The sequence below is a fragment of the Aspergillus pseudotamarii genome (assembly GCF_009193445.1).
Source record: "Aspergillus pseudotamarii strain CBS 117625 unplaced genomic scaffold BDV38scaffold_15, whole genome shotgun sequence".
NCBI classification, from domain to species: Eukaryota; Fungi; Ascomycota; class Eurotiomycetes; order Eurotiales; family Aspergillaceae; genus Aspergillus; species Aspergillus pseudotamarii.
Window position 1 is genome coordinate 434240 of NW_022475029.1, and position 25969 is coordinate 460208.

Consider the following 25969-nt stretch of genomic DNA (forward strand, 5'->3'; position numbering starts at 1 on the left):
TTTGTTTTGTTTTGTTCTCTCCCTCATTGTTACCACTCAGTTTTGTCTGATCTGCTTTTGAGCGCCACTAGACCACAATGGTCATTCTGTGTTTCAAGCATCGACAGTGACCCAGGCGGACAGACTGGGTCCACTTGACATGTTTCATCTTTGTGCCGTTTTATCCATGCTCGCTGGCGTCTTATTCGGGTGTTCTCTTTTCTTACTGGTTGCTTTACGGGTGTTGCTTTCATGCGATATACATGGCGATGGAAACGTCCACGGTTCTAATGTATGGGATGATGCAGGGGCATGTAGGCCCATGGTTATATGCACATAAGGTATAGAATTTCTTATAATACATGGCTTTTGAGGTTTCACCTATAGTAGCTAGAATACAGTCCGGCTGGGGGAGGTTCCAAGAAACAGAAATCGTTTTTTTTTTAGGGCAGCTAGATTAGAGCCTATAAATACAGACCGTGAGGTCAAGTGTTAAAACTTCATACTGAATGTCATTTTGGTATAGATATCTACTATTGTAGAGCTCCCGCCTGGGAATATTGGAACGAGATTTAATAAAACAATCGTCAAATATAAGCAGGCAGAAAGGATATTTTACATCTGCTTAGACGTACGTCTCAATAGGATAAGAATGGTTTGAAAGAAGACCGATAACTCCAGATGAAAAACGCCGATGAACGGTCCAATCACCAAAAGACCCAACGGATATTCGATCATTGCCGGTAACGCTCGTGAAGATGTCTGATCTGTTCTTCGATATTCATGTTTTGAGGATTGGGTGGGCCACCAGCAGGACCGACCATGGGCGGCGTAGGTCCTGCGCCCGGGGCATTCTCAAACGCCATGCGCTTTTTCCTCGCTTCTTCTTCCGGATCGGGGGCGTCTGGAAGCACTGTAGAATCGAAGACGTCGCTGCGCTGGCTGGCGAGACGCTTGAGGTTGTTGACCACGTCGGCAGTTGACAGGTTGGTTGTAGCGCTGCGGGATTCGGCCTTGGCACGCTGCTCTTTCCAACGGGGATCGAGCAATTCGATACGCATATGTTGATCCAGTTCAGCAACTGGGATCTGTTGGTGACAGTTGGGGCAGAGTGCTGTTGCCCCAGACTGGTTGAGACGGCGCGCCTGCGCACGTGGTACATAGTCGGAGCGTATACGCATCGGTTGTTGACCTGGGGCGGCTTTCGCAGCCGCTTGAGTTGCAGCGGCACGGTCGCGAGCCTCCATTCGCTCGCGGATACGCTGCTCTTCATCCTGCGCCGCGGCGGCAGCAACAACTGGGACGGGTTGGGGAGGCTGTACTTGAGGGAATGCTGGCCCAGCCGGCTGGACGACGGGCTGGGGCATTGGCTCTGGTTGGACCGGGTAGGCGTTGTAATATGTCGGTGTTTCCTCCTCTGTCGGCATGGCTTCTTCGATGCGGAGAGGATTTAGGGACATCATAGCTTTCTGTTCCAGAGAAGCAGATTGGAGATCGTTGAGGGAGGCGGGCGGGGGAAGGTCAACTTGGTCATCGGCTTCTGTGAATAGTACGGTTTCAACAACCACGAAGTCATGCCAGTCAATCTGCGCGTAAGCAATGCGTTCTTGTTCTTCCTCCTCTTCTTTCTTCTGCTTCTGCTGTTCCTGGTATTTCACCCACTCGGCGCGCTTCTTAGCGCGATCCAAAATATGATACTTGTTTTGCACATTATGCTCCAATTCTGCTAGACGAGCTTTTTCGGATGTCGCCTGATCAAGTCCTTCTGATCGTAGCAAGATGATATATTGGTCGACTAGTCGTGTGAAAAATTGATATAGACTATGTTGCGGGCGCAAGAACTCAAACTGGAAATTCCTGGCTTCTCGTTGGGACAAGGCTGTCATGAACGACTTCCCCCTCTTGGCCACGAATAGAGCCGTAAGCTTAACAACCTCCAGATCTTGCGCGTTGATTATGGGCATCCGCGCCGAAAAGTGAAACTCTGTTGGCGGTTCGGGACCCGTAGGTTCCTCCGGCTCAGGAGCTGCAGCTGGCTCGCCCGGTCGTCCTGCAGACACAGAAGTTCCCCTGCCCTCCTTAATTTCCGTAAGTCGCCACTGATAAAAGCTCGCATAAGGATCGTTTGGGTTAAGAAATGAGAATTTCGGGTTGTTACGTTCCTTATCGCGTACACGATCTGACAATTGTTGGTCAGTTTTTCCGATCCAGGAAAGGCTCCTGGCACATTTGGCAACTCACCTTCGAAGACAATACCGTTCCTTGCAACATAACCTGCGGTTTTCTCCACGATCGCTGTGCAAATGTAAGTAATGGTTTTCTCAATTTGAGCAGAATGGCCAAAACGAGCGGGAATGAAACTTTACCTCGAATATCCTTAGGTGGCAATACGACACCCTCCGGGGGTTTGCTCACCTCCTCCGGCAAGTTTGGGGTATTTCCATTGCCTGTAGACGCCATGTTCAAGACACAGGTCAAGCCGATGGTAGGTGGGGATGCAAATGATAACCTGGGGATGTGGAAAAGCAGCGACAAGCGTCCTTCTTTTGCTTGCCTTACCTCATCTTGGGCGCGGCTACTGGGGCTCGCGGCGGTTGAACTAGCCGCGCGCTAGTTCGAGTTGAGTTGTTTATTGGTGGGGAGGCGTAGTATTAACGAGTAATTGCTTGAAAACCCCCCTTTGGAAATAATGCAATCAATTAAATCGCATAATACACTTGGGATTATTTTCTGTTTAAGATTGGTTTTCGAGACATTGGACATAAGGGTTTGTGTTATGCTCTCCTGTATGATTTAGGGGCTGTTTTCGTGGGGAATGCCAAAACCAGGAACTCCGTCGTGACTTGTTAGCTTCCCTGCTAGTGAACTCCAACCTCAAAGTCCTTGTCCGCCGACGATCTGGCCTTAAACCGGACTACCGCTTTCATTTGTCTCCTAATTTGTCCCACACGTGTTGTCTTCCTCTTCAACGGTCAATGTATCTTTTCTAATTGTTTGTTTTCTTTTTTTCCTTGTCTGTTCTGTCATGGCGTATAGTCTCCTAACCTACTACTCTCGTTGATTGATTGTCCTCATTTCTTATTTGGCTTCGTTGCTCGGCGTGGGGTTATTGAAAGCTCCATCTGGAGTCGGAGCCCTCCATAGCTCGTGCTTACTCTCTTCGCATATCTGTGATATCTCTTGATGGTCTTCATTCCTTTTTCAAATCTTTGGATACTGTATCTTTCATCCGATCTCTAGTCTTTGTTACCCCCCATTGGCGCCAAAATGCCACCCAAATCCAAGAACGCCCTGGAGGTCCAGCCTCCAACTAAATCTACCCGCTCCTCGAGTCGCTCCCCGAGGCCGAAAAACCGCAAGAAGGCACCCGCGGCGACGCTGAATTATGGCTCAGATGGAGTTAAGGACAATAGTATCTTCAGCCTTCCTACGTCCGACTACAAGGCCCTGGTTCTCGTCACCTTGGTCGCTGCCGCTGTCCGTCTCTTTAGAATCTATCAACCGACAAGCGTTGTTTTCGACGAAGTCCAGTATGTCCTAGTACCTCTGTGATCGTGCGAGACGACCCGCATTGGGCTAATCATTTTACGCACAGCTTCGGTGGTTTTGCATCAAAATATATCAAGGGTCGCTTTTTCATGGATGTTCACCCACCACTCGCCAAACTTCTCCTTACACTTGCGGGTTGGTTGGCCGGATTCGATGGCAATTTCGATTTCAAGGAAATCGGAAAGGACTATCTAGAAGCAGGTGTCCCATATGTGGCAATGCGAATGCTCCCAGCTATTTTGGGTGTGCTTACCGTGTCCTTGATGTTCTTGACCTTGAAAGCATCGGGATGCCGCACCACGACTGCTGTGCTAGGTGCTGGTGTGGTGATATTTGGTGAGCTGATCTATCTTTCTCGTGCTAGACAACCGCACGCGCTAACCACTTCACAGAAAATGCCCTGGTCACCCAGTCTCGTCTGATCCTCTTAGACTCGCCGCTGGTGTTCTTTACTGCGCTTACAGCCATGTCATTCACATCTTTCACAAACCAGCAAGAACTAGGCCCATCGCACGCCTTCCGTGGACCCTGGTGGTTTTGGTTGACTGCTTCTGGCCTATGCCTTGGTGCTACTTTAAGTGTCAAATGGGTTGGCCTTTTCACAGTTGCTTGGGTTGGCTCTCTAACCATCATTCAACTGTGGGTCCTCCTCGGAGATACAGAAAATGTCACTCCGGTATGTGCTCTGAGGCTCAAATCTTGCCTGGCCATTAGCTGATGTTCTTGTAGCGCTTGTGGTTTAAGCATTTCTTTGCTCGGTTCTTCTGCCTTATCGTCATTCCATTGGGCTTCTACTGTGGAATGTTTGCGATCCATTTCCTGTGTCTGGTAAATCCGGGTGAGGGCGATGGGTTTATGTCGTCTGAGTTCCAGGCTACATTAAATTCGAAGGCGATGCAAGATGTTCCCGCTGACGTTGCTTTCGGCTCCCGTATCAGTCTCCGTCACCACAATACGCAGGGTGGCTACCTTCATTCTCACAACCACATGTACCCCACAGGAAGCAAACAACAGCAGATTACGCTCTATCCGCATAAGGACGAAAACAACATCTTCATTGCTGAGAATCAGACTCAACCTCTTGGTCCTGACGGAGAAATCGCGGGCCCTTTTGCCTGGGATAACATTACCGCCGAGTATATTGAAGATGGTGCTATCATTAGATTGAACCACTTGATGACTCAAAAAAGAGTTCATTCACACGACGAGCGGCCCCCCGTGACCGAAGTGGATTGGCAATATGAAGTATCTGCCTATGGGTTCGAGGGCTTCGCTGGTGACGCAAATGACATGTTCCGCGTAGAAATCGTCAAGTCGATGTCAGAGGGTGAAGAAGCAAAGAAGCGCTTGAGGACCATCCAGTCCAAATTCAAGTTGGTACACGTCATGACCGGTTGTGTCCTGTTCTCTCACAAAGTCAAACTTCCCGACTGGGGTTGGGAGCAGCAAGAGGTGACCTGCGCGAAGGGAGGCACTTTGCCCAACAGTGTCTGGTACATCGAGTCTAACAGCCATCCAATGCTACCAGCGGATGCAGAAAAGGTTAATTACCGAAACCCCGGGTTTTTGGGCAAGTTTTGGGAGCTCCAGAAGGTGATGTGGACGACCAACGCCGGGTTGACAGAGTCCCATGCTTGGGATTCGCGACCCCCGTCGTGGCCAACGCTGCTCCGTGGCATCAATTTCTGGGGCACAGATCATCGCCAGATTTACCTCCTTGGCAACCCACTTATCTGGTGGTCCTCGACATTGGCAATTGGCATATACGTACTATTCAAGGGAATCTCCATTCTTCGCTGGCAACGTAATTGTGCCGACTATCGGAACGTCAATTTCAAGAGATTTGACTATGAAGTTGGCACGAGTGTCCTGGGATGGGCCTTCCACTATTTCCCCTTCTACCTTATGGCCCGGCAGCTCTTCCTCCATCATTATCTTCCAGCGCTTTACTTTGCCATTATTACCTTGTGTCAAGAATTCGACTTCCTTGCCAACCGTATTCATGCTCTTGGACTAGCCTCCAGGCCCGCCATTGGCAAGGCGTTAGCTGGTATTTTCCTTGCACTGAGCATCTTCACTTTCACTCTCTATTCTCCTTTGGTCTATGGCAACCCTTGGACTCAAGACGCTTGCCGCAAGGTGAAACTTTTGGATACCTGGGACTTCGACTGCAACACTTTCCATACTGACGTAAGTGTTCCGAAATGGCAACCTCCCCGACGAGGCTACTAGGTGTGTCGCATCACGACGGCTGACAAGGAAACATTAGCTTGGCCAATATGTGACCCATTTTACAAATACCAATGTCGCTGTCCCAACAACACAGGCTCCTCCTCCTGAGGCCCCTGTGGCCGTTCCACCACAGCAAGACCAACAAATTCTCCAGGAAGAAGCGGATGACGCTAATGTTACCCCGGAGCCCCAGCAGCCTCGTGCTAAGGCACGGGTTGAATACCGTGATCAGGATGGCAATATTTTGGATGAGAAGCTTGTTGCCGCCCTTGCCAAGGAGGGCAAGGTATCCTTTGAGACTCGCCATGAGACTCGCACGCGCCTGGAGCACGGTCATGAGGTCGAAATGATCAATGGCCAAGTAGCCCCACCGCATCCAGACGTCCAGGGTCAGAATCCCGAGACTCTTGGGAAGCAGGAACAAGCTGCAGATGATGGTCCAGCCTCCGTCGCGGGGGGAAGCTCTGTTGCGGAGCCTAATTCCCCGGAAGCAAAGCCCGCCAGTGAAGGGAACGAGGCGACTAACTAACATATTGACAAGTGAACGGAAATGAGGCATCTTGGGTTTTTGCGCTCTGCTACCGCGAATTTTCTTCCTTTGTTTTAACAATTGCCAATCTTGACTATCCTCTTCTCTTGTACTTCCTTTCCACAGACTAATTTTTTTTTTATCCCTCTTTGATCTAACGAAATGTGACTTTGTACATGACTACTTCCCACATGGTCGATGGCCTACCGTATACCACCAATCACCCAGAAGCGCCTGGTTGTAATGCAAAAAAAAAGTATCTCAATTGATTCCCGTCAAGATGTACTATGCACAACGCTTCTCTACTCTTCACAGCAATTTTAGTATACAGCGACCGGTGTTGAGATGCCCCTCAACCAACCCCCTAATAGCCTTCTATGTAGCTGTATGACCATTTAGTAATCCCATTCTTCCTTGCCGTACTTGTTGTAGCGCTCGTGGAGATCCTAAAGATTACTTCAGTAACTACTCTCTCTCAAGCATCGCGAAAGCAGATATATTATATGTATCCTGGAGCAAGGTGGGGATGGAACATACAGCCGGCAGAGTAACATTGGGCACAATGACAGTGTTCAGGGCGCTGGGGGCATTCCTGAGAGGCTGGCTCTTGTCACCGTGAGGATGGTACTGGTACTTGTAGACCTTGCCGTCGTCCTCACGCTCCCAAGGCATAGCGCTGTCGCCAATGCGCACGTTGCTCTCGGAGGTCACGGAGGTGGGCTTCTTGCCGAAGTACCTGTCATGAAGAAAGAATGGTTAATATTCTGTTTCGCTTCCACGTGCAATTGGGGAGTTTTTGCGGCCGGTCGTGGGTTGTAAAGTCCGGTACGGGGAAGGGTATTTACCATCCAGCGGCAAGGAAAGCACCGGACATCACACCGAGCAGGACCTATATGAGATTAGAGTTCGATCCCAGGAGCCCAATTGACCCAACGGAAGTAGTTGCGTACGTAAAGCTCAGGGTCACGACGAGGAGCCTTGTCGAGGCTAGCCTCCTCCAACTTGGAGCTGTAGAAACGGCGGGCGGGGGCACGGAAAACAGACTGGCGGGCAAAGGCCCGGCGGGAGGCCATAGCGGCAATTGACGACATTTTGGTGGTTGTAAGGTATAGAAGGTGGTGAGGTAAACCGGAGATCTCTTTAGAGAGGTGGGAGAATGCGTGGGTGTCGGACGATGATGTTGCCGGCGCATCACATCAGGTGACATTTCGTTGGCCCATCAGCTCCCGACGCTTAGTCAGGGCCGGCTAGCCACCTGACCCTAACCGGATGGGGATTGGGCCAAGTAGGGGATCGCATCGAATGCGATAATGCTCGTGCACGCCGTTGGACGGGCGAGGGGTGTCTTTTGCTGTCCCTTCCTTCAACTTTCTTGGTTTGCACAGCATGCAGTTAACATCGCTGTCGTGATGTAACTGGCTTGTTAGCTGCTTTGCAGTCGATCGCAACTCTATTTAAAGGTTCGTGCTGTTCAGAATCCCTACTGTTAACCCGTATAGGGAGGTTATCTTCAGCGCCCCGTTCCTCACATCAAAATCGTACATGGCTTACTGACGGCCCTGATTTTAGGTTGCTTACATTCTTTAACTTGACCATACTCTCGGCCTTTTCCTATTTCTTTCCCTCTCGTTGTCGCTGTCACTCCTTGACCAACTCTTATCCCCGTTCTGATATTCGCGCGATTACAGCGACCCTTGGATTATAATATATCCCTCTCAATATCCCTCTCCTTCATCTAGCCACAACATGTCACTCAGCATTAATTGCTAGCGACACAACAACTATTCATCTAGAACGTCATGGCATTCTCGTCAGCCAACTCAGAAACAAGTGATGCGCCACATCCAGGGCCCATGCAACATGCGCTAGGTATTCCTCGCCCGCCTTCCGTGGGAGGTATCTCGTCTCGGGTCACGGAGGATATGGCTTCTGAGGATGGTGATCAGTCGCAATCAAATACCGGAATCTCCTCTCACGCACCGCACCGGTCACGGCCATCTGTATCTAGTAGGCCAGGTCCTCCCCCTGTGAGGAGTTCTGTTATCAGCCAAGCAACAAACCGACCAGGAAGCAGACTGAGCCGGAGTCACATTCCTTCATTGGCAGCGCAAGGCTTTTTTCGGCCCCTATCTTCTCAGCGACTCCAAGCACATCGAGGACGCCCTATGACCAAAGGAACAGAATCATCAGAAGATTGGGGTGATCACGCAAGTCAAAATAGGCGCAGTTTAATATCCAACAGTACGCTTGCTCAAAGCTCCATCCCACAGGAGCAGGAGGCTCCTCCATCTCGAGGGACGGAATTCACTGACCCTATTATCCCTGACCGCAACACTTCAAACGCCAGTCCCATCGGTAATACAACAGCGCGAAGTATAGGCGAAAGTGCTAAACTTCTGCGTGACAAAGAAAGACATAATCAACCTTCTCAACCTCATCTCAATTCGGGTGTGAGCGCTACTAACCAGAGCGGTCATGACATTTCCCAAAGATCTCCTCTTTCTTTCTTATCCCCACCAAATAGAAACGGCGGTCAAGAGCATCGTGATAGTCGGAATCACGAGCGCCTGTCATCAGCCGGCTCGTCCCCCGGATCTATTGAGAAACAGAGTCGAACGGTAAGCAAGAGCCGTCTGGGCAAGAACTATGAGTATTTCCTTGGCAACACTATTTTCTGTGGTGGTGGGAGGTTTCAAAACTCTCGGGACAAGCCCGTCAATATTGCGACTGGGGTATTGGTAGTTGTGCCATCAGCTTTGTTCTTTGGGTTCTCGTAAGATACCATCCGATATGAGTCAAGCTGCCCAAAGAATTGAGTGCTGACCTTGCGCAGGGCACCTTGGCTTTGGCACAATATCTCACCCGCTATTCCCGTATTGTTCGCTTATCTCTTCTACCTATGCTTTTCCTCCTTTTTACACGCCTCTGTCGTTGACCCTGGGGTAAGAAAGAGCCCCAATATAAGGCACGATGCCTTTTGTCGCTAAATCCTTTATGTCAGATCATTCCTCGTAATCTTCACTCGATGCCACCACCAGATCCGTCGGATGATCCGCTAGCGATAGGTCCACCAACGAATGACTGGGTGATGGTTAAGTTGGCGACCTCTGAGGTTGCAGCAATGGACGTGCCAGTGAAATTCTGCAAAACCTGCAATATCTGGCGACCTCCGCGTTGCTACCATTGCCGTGTCTGCGACAGTTGTATCGAAACACTTGATCACCATTGCGTCTGGCTTAACAACTGTGTTGGCCGCCGCAACTATCGGTATTTTTTCACTTTTGTGGGCTCGTCCACACTCCTCGCCTTATTTTTAATCGGCGCAAGTCTAGCACATATCCTCGTATATCGATCACGAGAGGGCGTTTCTTTCAATGATGCCATCGATAAGTGGAGAGTGCCTTGGGCTATGGTCCTCTACGGAGCCGTTGCGGCTCCGTATCCAGCCTCTCTCTGGGCCTACCACCTATTTCTGGTTGGCCGGGGAGAGACCACTAGGGAATATCTAAACTCCCACAAGTTTGTGAAAGCGGACCGTCATCGGCCTTTTACTCAAGGAAATATTCTAAAGAATTGGATATCCGTCTTTGGGCGACCACGGCCCCCGACATACATGCAATTCAAGAAGCCATATCACGAGGGTGACCAACGTTTAAGCATGGTGAAACGGAAATACCTTCCGCGAGATGTTGAAGCTCAAGCAGGCATAGAGATGCAGCATGTCCCTTCGGGCCAGCCGCAGGACTGAGGACTGTAACGATACTCTCGAATACTCCATGGAGCACCCACCTGGCACCATTCTTATATATAGGGCTCTTCTACCTTTCTCCACGCGTCAGCCATCATTAGTTTCTGCCTTTCTTTCTAAGGATACATTCAAATATTAATGGCTTTACGGTCCTTCATCATTCTCTTTCGTCAAATTTTTTTGGGGGGTTCATCTAGCCTCTTCTTACATGTATGAATAGGAATATCTTCTTGTCTCCCTCCTTCCCACACCAATCTGTCAAGGCGATCTCTATACATTGTTGAGCCAAGCGTCGTTGGTTTATTCATTTATTCTTTCTTCCACACTCTCCTTCTTGTGACTCGGCTTCTTTCTTTCTTTCTTCTAACAGTTTCGAAGAATCCCTTGGAGGTAATTGTTGGTTTGGGCTCTGAGATTACGTTATACGAGGGATATTTTGTCTGATATTGAAACCCCAAGCTGTAGATAGACTATGAGTTAATCCATCCATATCCAAAAAATGACATGTAGTAGATCGCAGAGCATGTAGCGGGGGAGGTGTCATGACAGCTGACGGTAAGCGCGCATGGATGGGATTGGGGAATGGGCAATATCAGAATGGAATGGATGGGAAGGGTGTAGATAGTGGCGCCTGCACTGGTCCGAGGCCAAACAATTGGACTCCAATTACATCGAGTGTTACTCTTGCTTACCCCCCTGGGGGTGGAAATTTATGCGTGGGGCCGAATTTCAGTCCTACTGGTTGTCTCGCTTCCCTTTTGGTTCTGCATTCCGCCGTGCCTGCGATACGGCCTTCATCAACCCTCTCCGCATCTCTTCTTCTCCCCCATTTCCTCTCCCTACCACGCCCGTGCCCCTCAAGTCGGCCTTCTCGCCGCCATTTTCCAGTCGGAAGTTGCGCGTCAGAGCCCTCTTCTTTGAGTTCCTAATATGATCCTCAAGGTGTAGGCCCTAACACAGTCACTCCTGATAAGAGGCAATCACCTCGACCCCCGTATCTGGGAAATCAGCTCAGCTCAGCCGGATCTCAGTCCCCCTCTTTATTTGACGCATTAGACCCTCGAAGGCACTATCGCTCCACTCGTCCAAGTGGTCTCCCTTCCTCTGCAGCCTCGAACACTCACCGCAAATCAATCCCGAGACCCTTGCGATGGAAAGTCAACTTAGATCAGCCGGCGCGCCTCCCGCGACTCCCGCAGCCCTTTCAGACCTCAATAAGCACACGCACGAGCCCATCGACGACACAATGGCCTTTGAGTATTCAGAACAACTCCTCACCCCCGAGAACAGTCGCTCGGAGACTTCCAGCAACAATGAGAACGCGTCTACCGAGGAAAAGCCGACTGTACGGCGAAGATCTACACGTGTAACACGCGCCTCTTTACGGGGGGAGGCACAACTCGACGGCGATATGGAGATAGATAACCAAGGGACTTTGTCTACGGCTGGCGAAAGTAACCCCGCGGTCTCAGGTGAGACTCTGCTTGATAAAGCTGAGGGCGGGAAGAGGTCCCAGGCCTCCCACCTACGCCACAGCATAGCGGTCATGGAGTCCTGGAGCGAAGCAACACTGGCACAAGGCAATATGGAGAGTGAAGGGGACCATCCAATGGCCCCAGATACTCCAGTTTCTAAGTCCTCGCAAGAGCTGCAGGCCAGTGACATGAGCACGTCATTGCAACAACGCACTTTACGGAAGCGCGTAGAGCGGATCCTAACTGAGGAAGGGGGCAACAATAAGGGCAAAGTTACTGTAACGGCTAAAGAAATCAAGTCGCCAGTAAGACGCTCGTCTCGTTTGAGTCTGTTAGAGAAGGCTTCAGACCTTGTTGGCCGGGCTAGCAGCGTTTTGGGCAAACGCTCGCGTGACGTGATGGGAAAGGGTAAAGAACTTGGCCGTCGAGCTAGTCTGCGGCCTCGAATTACTACACCCAAGGAAGAACCGGCCCAGGCTACCAGCGAGGCTCCCCCGGCGAAAAAGAGGCGTGTTTCTGAAGGCGATCTACCTGTCAAAATCCAGGAAATTCAAGACGCCGTGCAGGAGGCTCCCAAGCCTGTGACTCTATCCAAGACAAAGCGCTGGTTAGCTCATGGATTGTACACAGGCCAGGAACACACAGAGTCTCGGCCCTTGCAGAGTAGGAACAGAAATGCAAAGCGCAGAAGTCAAGGCCCCACGCAACGCAAACTGCTTCCTATGCCGATGTTTGCAGGGGATCGACTATTGAAGCAGGGAAGAGATTTCCAGCTCCCCTTTGATATCTTTTCCCCGCTCCCTTCGGGTCAGCCCAAACCGAATGAGTGGAGAAAGACAAACAAGAGTATGATTTCCAGCAGTCGGATCTCGCGATGATGGCTAACTTGTGGAATAGATGTCTTTGTCGGGGAAGCATCCAGTATATGGCGAGCAAACAAGCCATTGGAGCTATCCAAGTGCATGTGTGCGGAAGAGACTGGCTGTGACGAGGAATGTCAGAACCGTTACATGTTCTACGAATGTGACGACAGCAATTGTGGTGTAGGCCCCGAGTGTGGAAATCGGAATTTCGAGGAACTGAAGCAAAGAACCAAAGCTGGCGGGAAATACAATATTGGAGTTGAAGTCATCAAGACAGAAGATCGAGGATACGGCGTTCGTAGCAACCGCACATTTGAGCCTAACCAGGTCATCGTGGAATACACAGGGGAGATCATAACGCAAGCGGAATGTGAGAAACGAATGAGGACGATTTATAAGAACAACGAGGTATGCATCCTTCGATCACGCGTTCTCTGCTAAACGAGCCACGTATTGACCGCTATCAGTGTTACTACCTGATGTACTTTGATCAGAACATGATCATCGATGCTACCAGGGGCTCTATCGCTCGTTTTGTAAACCATTCTTGCGAGCCCAACTGTCGGATGGAGAAGTGGACAGTCGCAGGGAAACCGCGTATGGCGCTTTTTGCTGGTGATCGGGGAATAATGACCGGGGAAGAACTGACCTATGACTATAACTTTGAGTAAGGGCACCTTACCGTGTAAATCGGAATCGTTGAGACTGACCTGTTACTTGCAGCCCATATTCTCAGAAAAACGTTCAGCAATGCCGATGTGGATCGGGCAGATGCCGTGGTATCCTGGGACCACGGCCGCGGGAGAAAGAGCAGCGTTCAAAGGAGAAGGAACTGAGGGCCGAAAATGAGAAGAAATCTAGTTCGAAGAATAACAATAAAAAAGCCAGCATCACCAAGCAGAAGGTGTTGAATGGATCTACTTCGCGCGTCAATAAGCGACAGCTTCTTGGTTCGAAGTCCATCAAGTCTGGTATGAAGAAGGTTGTTTCTAAAGCACGCGCTTCTACCTCCAAAGCAACTACAACATCGAGACCTGGTTCGAAAGCGACTGTCACCACAAAGACCTCCAAAACGACAACCAGGAAAACCACGGCAACTCCATCACGGCGCCAAGTGAAGAAAGATAACACCAAATCCAAGAAGGAAGTTAAACTGCCCAAGGTCAAAACCACAAAGACAAAAGCCAGAGCCCCGGCGTGTGCCAGGAAACCGACACAGACAACCAAAACCCAGTCGACCCCATCAACATCTAAACTAAGTCGTCCATCTGAGAAGACTAAAGCTAAGATCCTCCAGGCTGCTAAGGGGACGAACACTCGCAGACGTACGGTGAAAAAGGAAGACACCAAGCCCAAAAATCCTGCGAAGCGTACTTCTAAAGCCAAAGAGACTAGTCCTCGGGGGAAGGCAGCAAGCAAGGCAGCCAAAAGCACCAAGGCATGATCAAATTGGGCTCGTTGGCTACATAAGATTATCTCAGATGTTTACGTCCTGAGACGATCTACTCACTGTGTGAATACAGCTCCATCCACGGCTATCTTTTTCTTCTAACTTCTTGGGGAGCTTGCTCCATTTTCTCTCATTTTTGCTATCCCTTTTTTTTTTATTGGCAATTCCTGCTAGCTCTTTCCCTCTTGATGATAAGTTACCCTTGTATTTTGGCCTAATGTTTTATTTTTGCTTCCATTATTCAACTTTTGCATCGTCATCAATCGACTTTGGGTCCGATGTTGGTATGGTCTGACGGTATTCTATCTTTCTTCTTGTGTCCAATACTCCTGTTCACTGGCTTTGATGTTCTGCTGTGTTACTACGAGACCTGAATGGCAGAAGCGGTGTTATTGTTGTAATGTTACTTCCTAGCTGGTTAGTCGACGGGATACAAGTTCAGTTGTCTAGTTCGATGTTGTCTATAACTAGCTGGCTTAATTAACAGAACCAATCTTGACTTTGCTAATAAGATCGTCAATTCCTGTGGCATGGTAGGGGGCAAGAGATGCAAGTGTGCGTTATATAGTATAATATATATTTGGTCTAGCTTGGTAAATTCATTCTTCCAGTCCCTTATTACATTAAGGCCAGTTCCACAAGTCTTAGCATGATACGGTAACCACCGATCTGCATCGGAAAGAGTGATGAAGGAGGATTCTCACCTAAGCTCACCCTATTTCAAGAGTCACAGTCAACCCTAGCTAGCAGATAGCCATTCAGTGAAGAAACTAGTTGAGAGGATATACGTGTGTACCTATCCATGTTCTACACCCATCTAACGAGTAGCTGGTTTACAATTGCGCTTCACAACTTATACTCGGTATTAAATAGCATAATTTGCTTTCAATCGCTCTCGGCTGCTGCAATCTGCGACTCTCTATTTTGCGGGTTGTCATTGGGGGCGAGAACGGGAGGTGTGGTGTGGTTTTATACGAAGTTATGACTTATGAATACTCATATGATACAATATGCGATGGATCAAAATATGCCTGGTCCTTAAGTCCAAAATCCCCTTCCCAACATATTGTAACACCGTACACCGATTTACGCCTCGTCAAAAAAAAAAATCCTAGTTTAGTCAACAGATCTTTTACCTCCGCCAGAATATACTTTGTTATGTGCAGATTAGTTCGATGGGTTTTGAACATTGTCAGGTCCCGGCGGTGCTGGTTCTCGTGCCTCCCCTGTTTTTAGCTGCGCTTCTGTTTCCTCTTTCTTTTCAAGCTCAGGATTCAGGTCAGATATTGGAGAGAAATTGGGTGCAGTGAAATCGTGGGTTTCACTGCTTTCACTGGTCTCAAGGGGTCTAGGCTGGGCATCTCCTGTAGCGGTTGGTGCAGGTGGAGTAGCAGCCTGGGGTGGCTGGGGTTCAACCGATTGCCGTGGTGGCGCAGGGTCATCCTCCTGCGGAGGCTGTGTTGCCTCTGGTAGAGAGGCATCGGGTCGCTCGTCTATTTGTTCCATTGGCGGCTTCACTGATGCTTCCGGGGAAGGTTGCGCTACTGCTTGCTCCGTGGGCTGTGGAACCTGCTCGATGGGTATTTCTTGCGGTAGTTCTGGGAGTGACGCTGCAGGTGGTTCTGCAGTACTAGCTGGAGCAGGTTCTGTTTCCTGTGCTGAGCTCTGCTGTGGAGTCGGTTCTGGTTGTGCTTCAGGTTGTTGTACTCCTTGGGGCTCTCCAAGTAGTTCTTCCACCTGTACTGGGGCCGGCTCCGTCGCTTTCGGCTCAGTCGGTTCCACGGCAGGTTCGGCCGGCTGCTCGACAGAAGTTTGCGCGAATTCTTGAGTAGTAGACTCTATTGATGGGTCTATCGATGTCTCTGCCAGGGGCTGCATATGTTGTTCCGTGGGGAGCTCTGCAGCTTGCTCTGCGCTATTTTCGATAGCAATTTCAGGGACGTGGTTGGGTGGTTGGCCAGCCACCGGCTCAATGGGATCTGCAGGTTGTGGCGCTGGTGTTTGCAAGGTTGGCTCTGTTGACCGGTCCATGGTGTCAACGTCTATTTCCATCATGGATGTAGGTTGCCTGGCAGTCTCCGTACTGGTATGGCCGGTGTTGTGGTCAGATAAAGCTTCTGTTTGCTCACCGAACTGGACTTCACTGTCTTGCTCTGGGCCCGGAGCATGTCCTAAACTTGCTTCTAAACTATCCAAGAGACTGGATTCATTGTTTTCCACAGTATCACTAGCTGGCTGGGCGGCGAGCTGCTGTAAAGCTGGATCGGGATTCGGAGCTAGCTCTAGTTTGGGAATCTGTTCCGACTGGGAAGCTTGTTCTGGTTGGGCAGTTTGTTCTGACTTAGGGATGTCTTCTAATTGATTGGTCGGTTGTGGGTGGGGAGTTTGTCCTGGCTGAGTAGTCTGTTGTGGCTGGTGCTCTTGCTGAGGAGCTTGTTCTGGTGGCGGCATCTGTGGAAGGCTAGCTGGGGGTTCCAATTTCACATTCTCGTCCTTGACGCCTGCTTCGGATACCGAGTCAGTCTGTCCCATCGAAGGACCCTCCAATGGTTTCTCAGTTAGATCTTCACTCTTCACGAGCGGGAATGTGTCCGGTGCAATGACCCGCGGGATGTCTTGAGGTTGTGTGGGAACTGCAACCGTGGTTGTCTCGGTCTGTGCTTCAATGATCTCTGTAGTTGTCTGCTGCTGAGTATTCAGTGTTGTCTGGGTTAAGGATGCAGCATTGGTATCTACAGCGGGTAACTCGGGGGTGACACCGGTCATCTCCACATCCTCAGCAGGCGTCACTTCTCGAGTTGGCTCTGCGGGAGGAACAGTAGAGCTTGGTGGATTAGTGCTGGGCTGAACAGGCTCGAACGGCTGTTGTGGTGCGAATGGCATAGTGGGTGCTGCAGGTGGCTGTGGGAGTGTTTGCGCAGGTGATTCTGAGGCAACAGCTGGAGGGTTTGGAGCTGGTGGTTGTGAAGCAACCACGGTTTCCGTAGCGGGTGCAGTAGAAGTAGGAACCGGCTCCGCCACAGATCCAGACGTTGGATCAGTTGTCGGTTCTGCACTTTGTTGGTGAAGCGGTGTCTCTGGTGTCTTAGCATCTAGCATTGACTCATCGCCCTCGTCGCTTTCCTCGCCCTCCTCGCCATCTTCTTCTTCTTCGTCTTGCCCATTCTGGTCGACTGACATCCGCGACCTATCCGAACCCTCTTTACCATAACCTGTTTCGGCAGTGCCATCGACAGCTCCAGTGCCGGCTCCATGTACGGCGTTTGCATCTGCTCCCTCACCAGGAGCAAACATAACCTTCTTCCTTCTTCCTTTACCGAAGCCCTTCGCCTTACGTTTAGGAGGTGGGGGGCGCCTCTTCGGAGGAGTCATGACAGCCGCTGAGGCTGGATCTGCCACAACCACGCCTTCTGCATTGACCACACCAACTCCTTCAATAACTGTGCCAGGAGCAGGGGCCTCGGGTGTTACAATTGTTTCGCTGTTTTCTGGTACGAGTTGAGAGTCGTCGGTGATTTCTCCTTCAATCTTGTGCCCTTCCGGCACCCAGGCCTCGTAGATAGAGATGTTTCCACTTGTCGGGTCAACTTTCTTGAAGCGGGTTCTCCTCATTGGCGCAGACCCATTCTCAGCGCCATTAGCACCAGAGGTCGTGGCACCATATAATGATGGCAAGCCCGGTCGTCTCTTAGCAAGAAACTCGACCTCCGAATTCTCTAAATGCCTGGGGACCGTGGCCCACTTGCGCGTGACAAAGCTACGCTCTGTAGTCTGCAAAGTCGGTTGTTCTTCCACATCTGTAACCTCCTTTTCTTCGTCCTCTGTATCTTTTGTGGCTTTGCGAATATATATGCACCCCGCACGGGCCGCACGAAGGAGCGCTCTACTCATCGGGGTTAATAGATGGCTGTCTTTGGGCATTGGGTGTTCTGGAATCGTTTGCTTTCCGCCGGGGCCTTCTACAAATGATTCCTGTCCGTCCAGCTTGGGGGTTTGGGAAACGGTCTGTAGCTGGCGCGTCCATCGTCGGACCGGAAGTCCTTCGAAGACGTCGTGGTCGATCTGGCCGGTTCTAGTGCGGTTGGCGCCATCGCCGAATTGACGACCCGAGCGTGAAGATCTGAACTATGGGACTGTCAGTACACTGATCGCCCTTATTATATAGTCTCCACCATTGTTGTATATGAGGAAGATTCGGGTAGCCGATAGCGATGTCACCGCGGAGAAACCTACAGTAGGTGGCATGATGAACAGTGGTTTTGTGATCTTCCCTCCGCAACCCGATTGAGGAATATGCCAAACACCCCAATACCGCTAGCTATGCGGCTGAAGCAAAGAGGCGTGACTATTGAAAGGGATCGTTGGCTAATGAGCCCAACTGGGAAGGGTTGTCGGGGTCTCTCGCGATGCGATGGAGTCGCGGGAAAGGGAACGATGCCGTCACGTGATCTTAAATACAACTACAGTATGATCTGCATGACAAGCAGGATGAGAGAAGAATTGGCGTTTAGAAGATAAGAGACTGCGCTACCTACAATGTAACAGTTTCATTAATAATACAAGAAACACCTCGAGTCTATTGGATTAGATCACATCATCCTCTCTATTCCCATTAGAATGGAAAATCAAGTCTCTTCCCGAACCTCCTGTGGTGTTTCAACCGCTTGTTCGTGATCTTTTTGGTCTCAATTAATCCCAACTGTAGCATAGATTAGTATGCCTGTAATACGAGAGCCTCACAGTCGTCTTACCCAGTATCCTTCTGGCGAACAATATCCCCTTCCTTTCCAGTTTGCTTACCCTGTACAAGTCAGTGAGCTCCACGTCCGGCGGGCTATTGGTGATGCATCAATGAGCTCTACTAACCGTCTTCTGGCCTTCAACAACCAGTCTGTCCATTTGATAGAACTGACTGATGACGGTTTGCCTCTAAAGTATATGTCAGTAATCCTGAAGTACAAAGCCACATCACAAGATCTGGTGGGGTATCTGAACGTTGTCGCAAGAAAGATATCCATCACTGACCTTCATCATCCGCAAATTCTGTAAACCATCCTGGATCAACTCTTGTATCCTCCTATCCTCCGTCTCCCGTTGATGTTCACGGAAAGCATCCCTCGTCCGCCGACGGGCGTACTCGCGGAAGTTATAATTAGAGAACTGGGACGACTGACGGAGCAAGGAGCGAAACTATACCCAAAAATCAATCGACAGGGTCAGTTCAATCCCACCACAACAGGGGAACATCTCCGGAGCACGTACCAAAGATCGCACCTGGAAGGCAGTGTCCCGCTGTAGTGCCGGTACAGACATGATGACTAGCTTGATAGTGCTAAGAGCAGAGGTGGGGGGGTAATAACAAGAATAGTGAGCAAAAAGAAAATCGCAGGCTCAATCGGATAGTGTTTGGTAGATCCTAAGACGTATTTGTCTTCGGCTCTAGCGCTTCAAGCCGCTAACCCGGACGTTTAAAACTCGGGGGTTTGAACAGTGGGTGAATGCGATTGTCAATCACAATACGATCAGCCAGGAATTTACCGGGACAACGATAACGAAGTGATAATATCAATTCCAAGAAGCTATTCACAAGGTGTTGAGCCACATGAACACCGCAACCGGAGGTGGCGTTGAGAGGAAAGTCACACTTTCCGCGGGAAATGAAAATCGGATAGCGCCTATTCAGGGCTTGGAGAGTACAGCCGTATCACCAGACAAGTATGAGTAAATCAGGAGTCGCTTCCTGATATGGGAGGTCGATAAACGGTAGAGGTGATGAATGACTTGTTCGCGGGAAATTCTTTTGGTTTTCTCGGAGGCGCGATGACGGAGTTATCGGACTCCTCGGCCGATCCCCATAAATTTGGAGAAGCGTTTCGGAGATCATGTAATTTGACAACCTCGCGTTGGTTCCTGTCAACCCAGGCCCTGCCCTTTCCGGTCGCTATCTTATCTTGTTCTCCCAATGGCGCAAATTCCCACCCCTCCTGCGTCTCGCCATGGTTCAGAATCCCCCGAGACCGAGTACAAACAGATTCCAGTAGTTGACACCTCCGACTTGTTGCAATCACTAGACACGCTTCTAGAACGGTATCTCCATCTCTTAGATCGTCATCAGAAATTACAGGCCGAACTCGCCACAACTCTATCTTCGGTACAGCAACGTTGGAAGTACAAGGCTCAAGAAGGACAGATCGCTAATACGAGTCTAGGGGTTCCTCTCACTCGCTCAAGCCAACTACACCTGTCCCCCAGGCCGGAGATATGGAGCAGACTACTACGATGAACGTATGAAAGCAACAAGAAAGGTGTAAGTTGGGGCTGTGTCTTGCGCTGTTTGTGTCGGCTTTTAGGGCATTCAACGCTAATGAACGAGGCGTCATCAGGGACCTAGAACCCCCTACATCCTCCACTAACAATGTCGAGGCATCCAGTGTCGATGAATCGTCCGATGATTCTACCAAGCGCGGCGAGTCTAAGCGCATATTCACTATTAGGCTACCTACAAGTGATAGTGCAGAGGAACCGTCTGAGTTGACTAGAGGAGAAAACCAATCTCACTCGAGTGACGCATCCACGTCGGAATGTGAGGGTTCTGAGAAGAAGCGTGACGCTAAGGCAGAGGCTTCCACAACTTCATCGGATAGCCCTGGGGCGCAAGAGCCGGCAGAGACAAAGCCTAGATCTTCAGAGAAGAAGCCCCGCTCTTCCAACCCCATTAGATGGTACGGAATCTTGGTGCCGCCTTTCCTTCGTAGTGCTCAGAAATCTTTTACGGAGGCTGTAGGGGGTCCCTTGCCTGAGCTGGCGAGTGTGGTGGTCGAGATGCAAGCCGTGGAAAAGGAGGTGAAACGTGTGCGCAAGAAGATCGACCAAGCATGATTGTGAATGCGACTCATTATATATATATGTACTAATATATGTATGCATGTATATGTATGTGTACATGTATATGTATAGACCCTGGAAGCTTTAAGTGAGGAATGCAGAAGAGGCGCAATGCCATGCAATTAGATAAGCTTACATGGATGGTTCAACTGCGCGCCGAATTTGGTCAAGTGGTATCACTCATTATTTTTAAATGCTGAACAAAGCCGTCCGGGGGTCTACTACCTATGTACTAGTATTTTGTATGTACGTACTGACTCCTTGGACAGATGGGTAGTAATGGGTACTCTAACAACCTCGGCATCTGCGATGTTTATATTGTGTGGTCCTTCCACGAAGCACAGGCCATGGTCAAGTGGAGAGAGGTGGAATCTGTGCACAATTTTCTTCAATAGTGACTTCAATATTTAATCTATCGATTACTATAGTTAGCACCAGTAAGTTTACTCCGGAGTAATATGCCCTGCAATGGAGATGAATATAAAGATATAAATATATAAAAACGGCGCTATTTGCGTGGGTATACTCCGGCAGTTCAATACAGTACGTTTAATACATACAGCTCCAGAAGGCCCAAGACCCTTGCAGATACGGGATGATAGATTACTGTAATCTTTAGTACTATATCTTGGAATGGTATCATCTCCATCCAATCCTGTAACGCTTTTTGATTCTGCATCCTACATGGAACCAGTACTTCGTACCTCGAAAGTATTTTCTCATCGGCGTTTTTTAGTACAATCCCATCAGTGGCACCATGTGGTTGATGGCTTGGTGTCTCATTCAACCCTTGCAGGTCTTAATCAATACGTCTCCCCCATTACCGGGGTTAACAAACGAGCTAACAAATAGTCAGTCGATAGTTAAACTTCATGAAGCGAATGAAGAAGCAGCTGTCGATTCGGCTAAAAGCGTCCTCCTTTATCAAGTCACATCGGAGATATCCTGGAAGCTGAGCTGATTCTTTTAAATTACCTTTATACTACTCTTCTCTCAGTTGTCGATCGCTACTTTTTGTCCATGCAACCATGTCCAAGCCTTGGATCATCAACGTCTTGACGGATCTCTCGGCGACTGCCGTTTGTCCCAGCCTTCCCCTCCAATGCTCATTGGACCATGCACACGGGAAACATGGTTTCATGTTGAATTCGCAGAGTGGCACCTCTTCCTCAACTTGAGACATACCGTCGACCGCTAAAGGCCTTGGGTGTCTCCACCGGGCCAATGGGGCTCGAGAACGGCCGCAGACCCAATAATCCAGTCACTTCGCTTCCAAAAGTTGTTTTTATCTCAAAACTCGTCGAGCCAATCCGCGGTCCTCGTCTATGATACAACTCTAAACCTGATGTTGCAGCGATTCATGGAACTCCATCAATTCATCGCGAACAAAGAAATACCCAACAGTAAACTGGCTCGATGGGGACCTGTCTTTCTTTTTCGCCCTCTGAAATGTTACACGCAGTATGGGGATTGTCATACATGAACAAGGACTAGCAACTGCATATTGCCTGCTTGGTCAATTGATCCTTTGTCGCACTTGCGACGCTATCAAATGACCCTTTCGTGTGCGCTCCCACGCTACGTGCTCCACTTGATTTTGGCATGAACCGGGTCCCAAAACAATCTACGCCTCTCATCTCATTCTGTGCCCATGCATACTTCCGTAGCGCGGAAAAGAAAGCAACGACGCCTGATTTTGATTTAGATTCTCGGGGTGCTGGAAAACCCTGATTCTTATTACTCATTCCTGCGACGTAGTTTCTTTCTCTATACGCATCTAGCGGCTATTTCCTGCCTTCTCTACATTCTTCTCCTTTTATATTTTCTTCAATAAGGGCTAGAGGCTCTCTGCGTTTTCTTTTCTTTTCGTGACCCCTGTTATTGCATTCGTAAGGTAAGTCTACCAGCATCAGCGCATGGTTTACCCAATGGGGCTAATACCTGTTTTTGCCTGCGCCTTCAGGGGTTTTCTGAAGTGTCAAATGTTCTATCAAGATATCATACGGGTCTTGTTGGTCACAATGACTTGTTGATTTGAAGGCTTTGCCCTCCTTCATTCATTTCTTACACTAGATGTTCCTTTAGTCATGGTACAATGCCCTCTCATATACAACCCTTTAGGAACTATGCCTTTGCTGACTTCGTATCATATTCACCGCAGCAGCGGTATTGAGTGCCATTGCAATTCTTCCATCAGTACATTCCTTTTTTCTCAAACTTGAGCTCAGGGTCCTCAAGTATCATTCGCTTTTTGCGCATTTACAGCGTAGTCATCAGCCACTGCTGCAGGAAACATTTGAAATCGATTTTTCAGAAACAACCGCCAACCTTCTATTCACTCATTAATCTTGTCCTAGACAGACGTGTCGAGCTGGCTTCCAATCATCACAAACAGACAGGAATATACTAACGCCGCCGCATCGGTGATTTCATGATTTAACTAAAACTGTATCATACGGGAACATATCGTGACTGTTGTCAACTCCTGTTCCCTGATCCTCGCAGCACACGCTTCCAACCACAGATTCGCGCCTTAGATCTGGCCCAACTTGCATGATGGAAAGACAAGGATCTGTTCGGCGGGCAAGAGAGATGCTGGAAGCTGGGAGACGTCACGAACCTCAGGCGGATGCAGGAGTGCCACCTCTCAGAAAAGATGTTGCGCATATGACACAATGGCCCTTACCAACCGAGAACTTGCAGACGAATATGGTCGATTCTCACGTAAGACATCTCACTCCCCAGGGCCCTCCGCCTCAGCGGCCCCCACGGCCCGACATGCCATCCCCATCAGTGTATTCAGAGAGAAGCTTTCCAGATGTGGCACCGAGCCCTCTACACATCAAACGACCAGTCCCATCGTTCTCGCAGCCATTGTCACATTCATCGCCTCCCCGGGTTGCTGTTCAACGACCTCCTTCGAGCCCGAGTAGTGCTGCAGCTTCAACCCCTCGCGTGTCTGTAGCAACGGAGGATCTTCTGAGGCATTCCACAGTTTCCTCGGCTGCCTCTATGGCATCGATCCCTGATTTTCCCTTCCCCGCTCAACGTCTGCCGGCCGATCCCTCTCAAAGGAATGTAGCAAACCTCGCCCCTCCTCCGGTAGGCCGTCAGGTTGTTAATCGCGTCTCGTCTGTTTCACCTATTCCAGAGGAGCGATCTGACAGTAAAGGCTCCCATGTATCAAGCAGGGCGATCCCATCATGGACTTCAGCAAAGGCTGAATCAGAGATCTTGGGGACCTACCTTGATGGAGTCTCAGATGATGATGATGGAGAGCCAGATCATGCTGTTAATGGGAACAATTCTACCCTGGTGAGACAGGCAAGCATAGGAAAACGAGGCCAGCCTTCCGTGTGCATGATCCGAAGATCTACTGCTGAGTCGCCTGTACCACCCTCGTTCTCAAAGGAAATTTCGGCCGGAAAGGCAAGGAGAGGCTCGTTTCTGACATCATCATCTGATTCGTCTCACTTTGATTTGGACAAGGCCCCATTTGTATTGGACGTTGGTCAACAACACCCGGAACATGTCAACTCTGAAGCTCTCGCAAAAGAGATTGAAGTTTTCCCGAGGGCCATGCCAACGATGAGCGACAAAAGGCCAGGTGGCCGCAGACCACCTCCCCTGAATATGGGTGCTGTGCGTGACGCAGAGAAGCGAGGTAGTCTTACAAGCTTGCCTGACTTAATTCGGCGTGCGACGAAACTTGCAACAAATCTGGAGCATGGGAGAACGGCAAGCCGGAATGATCTTCTCGGCGGGGGGCCGTCCAGATTCCCATTTGGTAAGCAACCTGAATCTACCAGTAAATCGGTTCAGCAAACTAACTATATGTCCAGGCCACCAACATCGTGGGTCGGGATCCATCAAGGATATTCTTGCCTCGTTTCCCCCACCAGCTGCTACGCCGGAGAACGGTCACTCGTCTTGGCCTTTTTTCTTCAAGCGATCAACATTGCATCAGCTGAATTCTCGAGAATCGGGACCTAGGGAGGTCCAGGAGAAAGGACAAAAACGACCCCGTCGTTGCTGTGGAATGCCCCTTCGTCTTTTCATTATCCTTTGTGTTGTGTTTCTTATCATTGTCCTCATTGCTGTTCTAGTACCTATCTTCGTCGTCGCCGTACCGAAGCATAAGGCAGCTAGTGCCAAGACTGGGTGTGCGAAGACTGCGCCATGTGAGAACGGCGGTGTAAGTGTCTCGAGCGGTGACGTCTGCTCTTGTGTCTGCGCAAATGGCTATACAGGTTCTCGGTGTACAATAGCCGGGGATGCCAGCTGTACCACGACCGAGATAGATGACGACTCTGAGTCCAGGAACGCCACGATGGGGAGCGAAATTCCGCGCTTGTTCGAAGACTCTCAGAATAACTATAGCATTCCGCTAGATCCGCTCACCATTATGGCACTCTTCAGTCGAAATAATGTTTCCTGTACTACAGAGAACACACTTGTCTCGTTTCGAAACGTGTCCAACAACAAAGCCCGACGCTCTCTCCCCGTTGATCTGCCAGCCTCTCCCTTGCCAGAAGACGAAATTGGTGGATCAGTACCTACCACCACCCCAGAAATTGTCCCCACGCGGACCCTCGCTGCTCGAGGCTCTACCTCAACAATGAATGGCATTATATTCGATGGTTCAGAACCAACAGAGGTGCACGGACCACCGACAAGCACAACACCATCAACAACCAAGGAGAGCTCCGTAGGCTCTTCGACCACCACAACCACGCCCACACCAACTGCCACAGTCTCCACGGAGGTTCTGGATTTCTCCCGAATAGCTGTCCTCTACATCTTCGAGAAAACCGGTACGCTTGATGCGGCCATGCTTTCGGAAGAGAAGATTGAAACATACCTTACTGGTCCATATCCGAGCTCCAAGGACAAATACACTATCGATCTCGCCAACTCGGGCGTCAAAGGAAACTATACCTTGAACTTTGAGCGGTTTCAGATCACGTCACCAAGCGGGGATGTTGTGGGTGGAAAGTAGCCCGGTGAACATGGTTGCTCAATATCTTCTTGTAATGTATTTATTTCATCTATATACCAGCCTGGGCCTTTCTTTTTGTGATGCTGAAAGTAGCTGTAACCGGAGCTTCCTTTTTGTTCTGTTTTGATTTTCATGAGTTATATTGCCGTCTTTTGTCGATATCTTTTTGTAAAGTGCATTATTCCCAATATTTTCCCCCTTGCTTTTCTTTGTGATTTTCGCCGGGTGCATGATATCATACCTTGTTTATTTCTGTTGGT

General features: G+C 49.7%; 9 protein-coding genes across 9 annotated transcripts; 5 read left to right on the forward strand and 4 right to left on the reverse strand.

The window, feature by feature from the left end:
• Positions 1 to 508: 508 nt before the first annotated feature.
• Positions 509 to 3028, reverse strand: BDV38DRAFT_46223 (putative pre-mRNA splicing factor). The gene is made up of 3 exons (XM_032063392.1): positions 2346 to 3028; positions 2221 to 2274; positions 509 to 2158 (listed from the first exon to the last, which is right to left on the reverse strand). The coding sequence occupies exons 1-3, from the start codon at positions 2437 to 2439 to the stop codon at positions 714 to 716; spliced, it is 1593 nt and encodes a 530-aa protein (XP_031915709.1). The 5' UTR covers positions 2440 to 3028; the 3' UTR covers positions 509 to 713.
• A 218-nt stretch (positions 3029 to 3246) lies between these two features.
• On the forward strand, positions 3247 to 6289 carry pmt1 (protein mannosyltransferase 1; the record flags this gene model as incomplete). Its single annotated transcript, XM_032059442.1, has 5 exons — positions 3247 to 3509; positions 3575 to 3864; positions 3921 to 4204; positions 4258 to 5718; positions 5798 to 6289. The coding sequence occupies 5 exons, from the start codon at positions 3247 to 3249 to the stop codon at positions 6287 to 6289; spliced, it is 2790 nt and encodes a 929-aa protein (XP_031915710.1).
• Positions 6290 to 6501: 212 nt separating this feature from the next.
• BDV38DRAFT_46219 (uncharacterized protein) lies at positions 6502 to 7493 on the reverse strand. The gene is made up of 4 exons (XM_032063391.1): positions 7240 to 7493; positions 7135 to 7178; positions 6827 to 7025; positions 6502 to 6735 (listed from the first exon to the last, which is right to left on the reverse strand). Exons 1-4 carry the CDS (start codon positions 7378 to 7380, stop codon positions 6685 to 6687), a joined length of 435 nt encoding a protein of 144 aa, XP_031915711.1. The 5' UTR covers positions 7381 to 7493; the 3' UTR covers positions 6502 to 6684.
• A 1-nt stretch (position 7494) lies between these two features.
• erf2 (palmitoyltransferase ERF2) lies at positions 7495 to 10272 on the forward strand. Its single transcript, XM_032063395.1, has 3 exons — positions 7495 to 9062; positions 9123 to 9231; positions 9291 to 10272. Exons 1-3 carry the CDS (start codon positions 8089 to 8091, stop codon positions 10035 to 10037), a joined length of 1830 nt encoding a protein of 609 aa, XP_031915712.1. The 5' UTR covers positions 7495 to 8088; the 3' UTR covers positions 10038 to 10272.
• Positions 10273 to 10713: 441 nt separating this feature from the next.
• BDV38DRAFT_242010 (putative histone-lysine N-methyltransferase (Ash1)) lies at positions 10714 to 14423 on the forward strand. The gene is made up of 4 exons (XM_032054067.1): positions 10714 to 12358; positions 12410 to 12783; positions 12843 to 13042; positions 13099 to 14423. The coding sequence occupies exons 1-4, from the start codon at positions 11188 to 11190 to the stop codon at positions 13817 to 13819; spliced, it is 2466 nt and encodes an 821-aa protein (XP_031915713.1). The 5' UTR covers positions 10714 to 11187; the 3' UTR covers positions 13820 to 14423.
• Positions 14424 to 14528: 105 nt separating this feature from the next.
• BDV38DRAFT_242012 (uncharacterized protein) lies at positions 14529 to 18339 on the reverse strand. Its single transcript, XM_032054068.1, has 2 exons — positions 18059 to 18339; positions 14529 to 17950 (listed from the first exon to the last, which is right to left on the reverse strand). Exons 1-2 carry the CDS (start codon positions 18068 to 18070, stop codon positions 14993 to 14995), a joined length of 2970 nt encoding a protein of 989 aa, XP_031915714.1. The 5' UTR covers positions 18071 to 18339; the 3' UTR covers positions 14529 to 14992.
• On the reverse strand, positions 18340 to 19627 carry BDV38DRAFT_242017 (LYR motif-containing protein). Its single transcript, XM_032054069.1, has 5 exons — positions 19088 to 19627; positions 18851 to 19015; positions 18692 to 18754; positions 18577 to 18626; positions 18340 to 18524 (listed from the first exon to the last, which is right to left on the reverse strand). The coding sequence occupies exons 1-5, from the start codon at positions 19136 to 19138 to the stop codon at positions 18515 to 18517; spliced, it is 339 nt and encodes a 112-aa protein (XP_031915715.1). The 5' UTR covers positions 19139 to 19627; the 3' UTR covers positions 18340 to 18514.
• BDV38DRAFT_242021 (uncharacterized protein) lies at positions 19628 to 21086 on the forward strand. The gene is made up of 3 exons (XM_032054070.1): positions 19628 to 19976; positions 20035 to 20132; positions 20209 to 21086. Exons 1-3 carry the CDS (start codon positions 19788 to 19790, stop codon positions 20702 to 20704), a joined length of 783 nt encoding a protein of 260 aa, XP_031915716.1. The 5' UTR covers positions 19628 to 19787; the 3' UTR covers positions 20705 to 21086.
• Positions 21087 to 23266: 2180 nt separating this feature from the next.
• On the forward strand, positions 23267 to 25709 carry BDV38DRAFT_281006 (uncharacterized protein; the record flags this gene model as incomplete). Its single annotated transcript, XM_032059443.1, has 2 exons — positions 23267 to 24497; positions 24553 to 25709. 2 exons carry the CDS (start codon positions 23267 to 23269, stop codon positions 25707 to 25709), a joined length of 2388 nt encoding a protein of 795 aa, XP_031915717.1.
• Positions 25710 to 25969: the final 260 nt, after the last annotated feature.

Coding starts and splice junctions, on each gene's coding strand:
- erf2 (XM_032063395.1), top strand. CDS start 8,089: ATGGCATTCTCGTCAGCCAACTCAGAAACAAGTGATGCGCCACATCCA. Junction 9,063..9,122: donor GCTTTGTTCTTTGGGTTCTC/GTAAGATACCAT, acceptor GACCTTGCGCAG/GGCACCTTGGCTTTGGCACA. Junction 9,232..9,290: donor CCTCTGTCGTTGACCCTGGG/GTAAGAAAGAGC, acceptor CCTTTATGTCAG/ATCATTCCTCGTAATCTTCA.
- BDV38DRAFT_242010 (XM_032054067.1), top strand. CDS start 11,188: ATGGAAAGTCAACTTAGATCAGCCGGCGCGCCTCCCGCGACTCCCGCA. Junction 12,784..12,842: donor CGATTTATAAGAACAACGAG/GTATGCATCCTT, acceptor GACCGCTATCAG/TGTTACTACCTGATGTACTT. Junction 13,043..13,098: donor ACCTATGACTATAACTTTGA/GTAAGGGCACCT, acceptor TGTTACTTGCAG/CCCATATTCTCAGAAAAACG.
- BDV38DRAFT_46223 (XM_032063392.1), bottom strand. CDS start 2,439: ATGGCGTCTACAGGCAATGGAAATACCCCAAACTTGCCGGAGGAGGTG. Junction 2,275..2,345: donor GCCACCTAAGGATATTCGAG/GTAAAGTTTCAT, acceptor ACATTTGCACAG/CGATCGTGGAGAAAACCGCA. Junction 2,159..2,220: donor GAACGGTATTGTCTTCGAAG/GTGAGTTGCCAA, acceptor AACAATTGTCAG/ATCGTGTACGCGATAAGGAA.
- BDV38DRAFT_242021 (XM_032054070.1), top strand. CDS start 19,788: ATGGCGCAAATTCCCACCCCTCCTGCGTCTCGCCATGGTTCAGAATCC. Junction 19,977..20,034: donor TCGCCACAACTCTATCTTCG/GTACAGCAACGT, acceptor ATACGAGTCTAG/GGGTTCCTCTCACTCGCTCA. Junction 20,133..20,208: donor ATGAAAGCAACAAGAAAGGT/GTAAGTTGGGGC, acceptor AGGCGTCATCAG/GGACCTAGAACCCCCTACAT.
- BDV38DRAFT_46219 (XM_032063391.1), bottom strand. CDS start 7,380: ATGTCGTCAATTGCCGCTATGGCCTCCCGCCGGGCCTTTGCCCGCCAG. Junction 7,179..7,239: donor GTCGTGACCCTGAGCTTTAC/GTACGCAACTAC, acceptor AATCTCATATAG/GTCCTGCTCGGTGTGATGTC. Junction 6,736..6,826: donor CCAATGTTACTCTGCCGGCT/GTATGTTCCATC, acceptor AGTAATCTTTAG/GATCTCCACGAGCGCTACAA.
- BDV38DRAFT_242017 (XM_032054069.1), bottom strand. CDS start 19,138: ATGTCTGTACCGGCACTACAGCGGGACACTGCCTTCCAGGTGCGATCT. Junction 18,755..18,850: donor AGAATTTGCGGATGATGAAG/GTCAGTGATGGA, acceptor CATATACTTTAG/AGGCAAACCGTCATCAGTCA. Junction 18,627..18,691: donor TTGTTGAAGGCCAGAAGACG/GTTAGTAGAGCT, acceptor TGACTTGTACAG/GGTAAGCAAACTGGAAAGGA.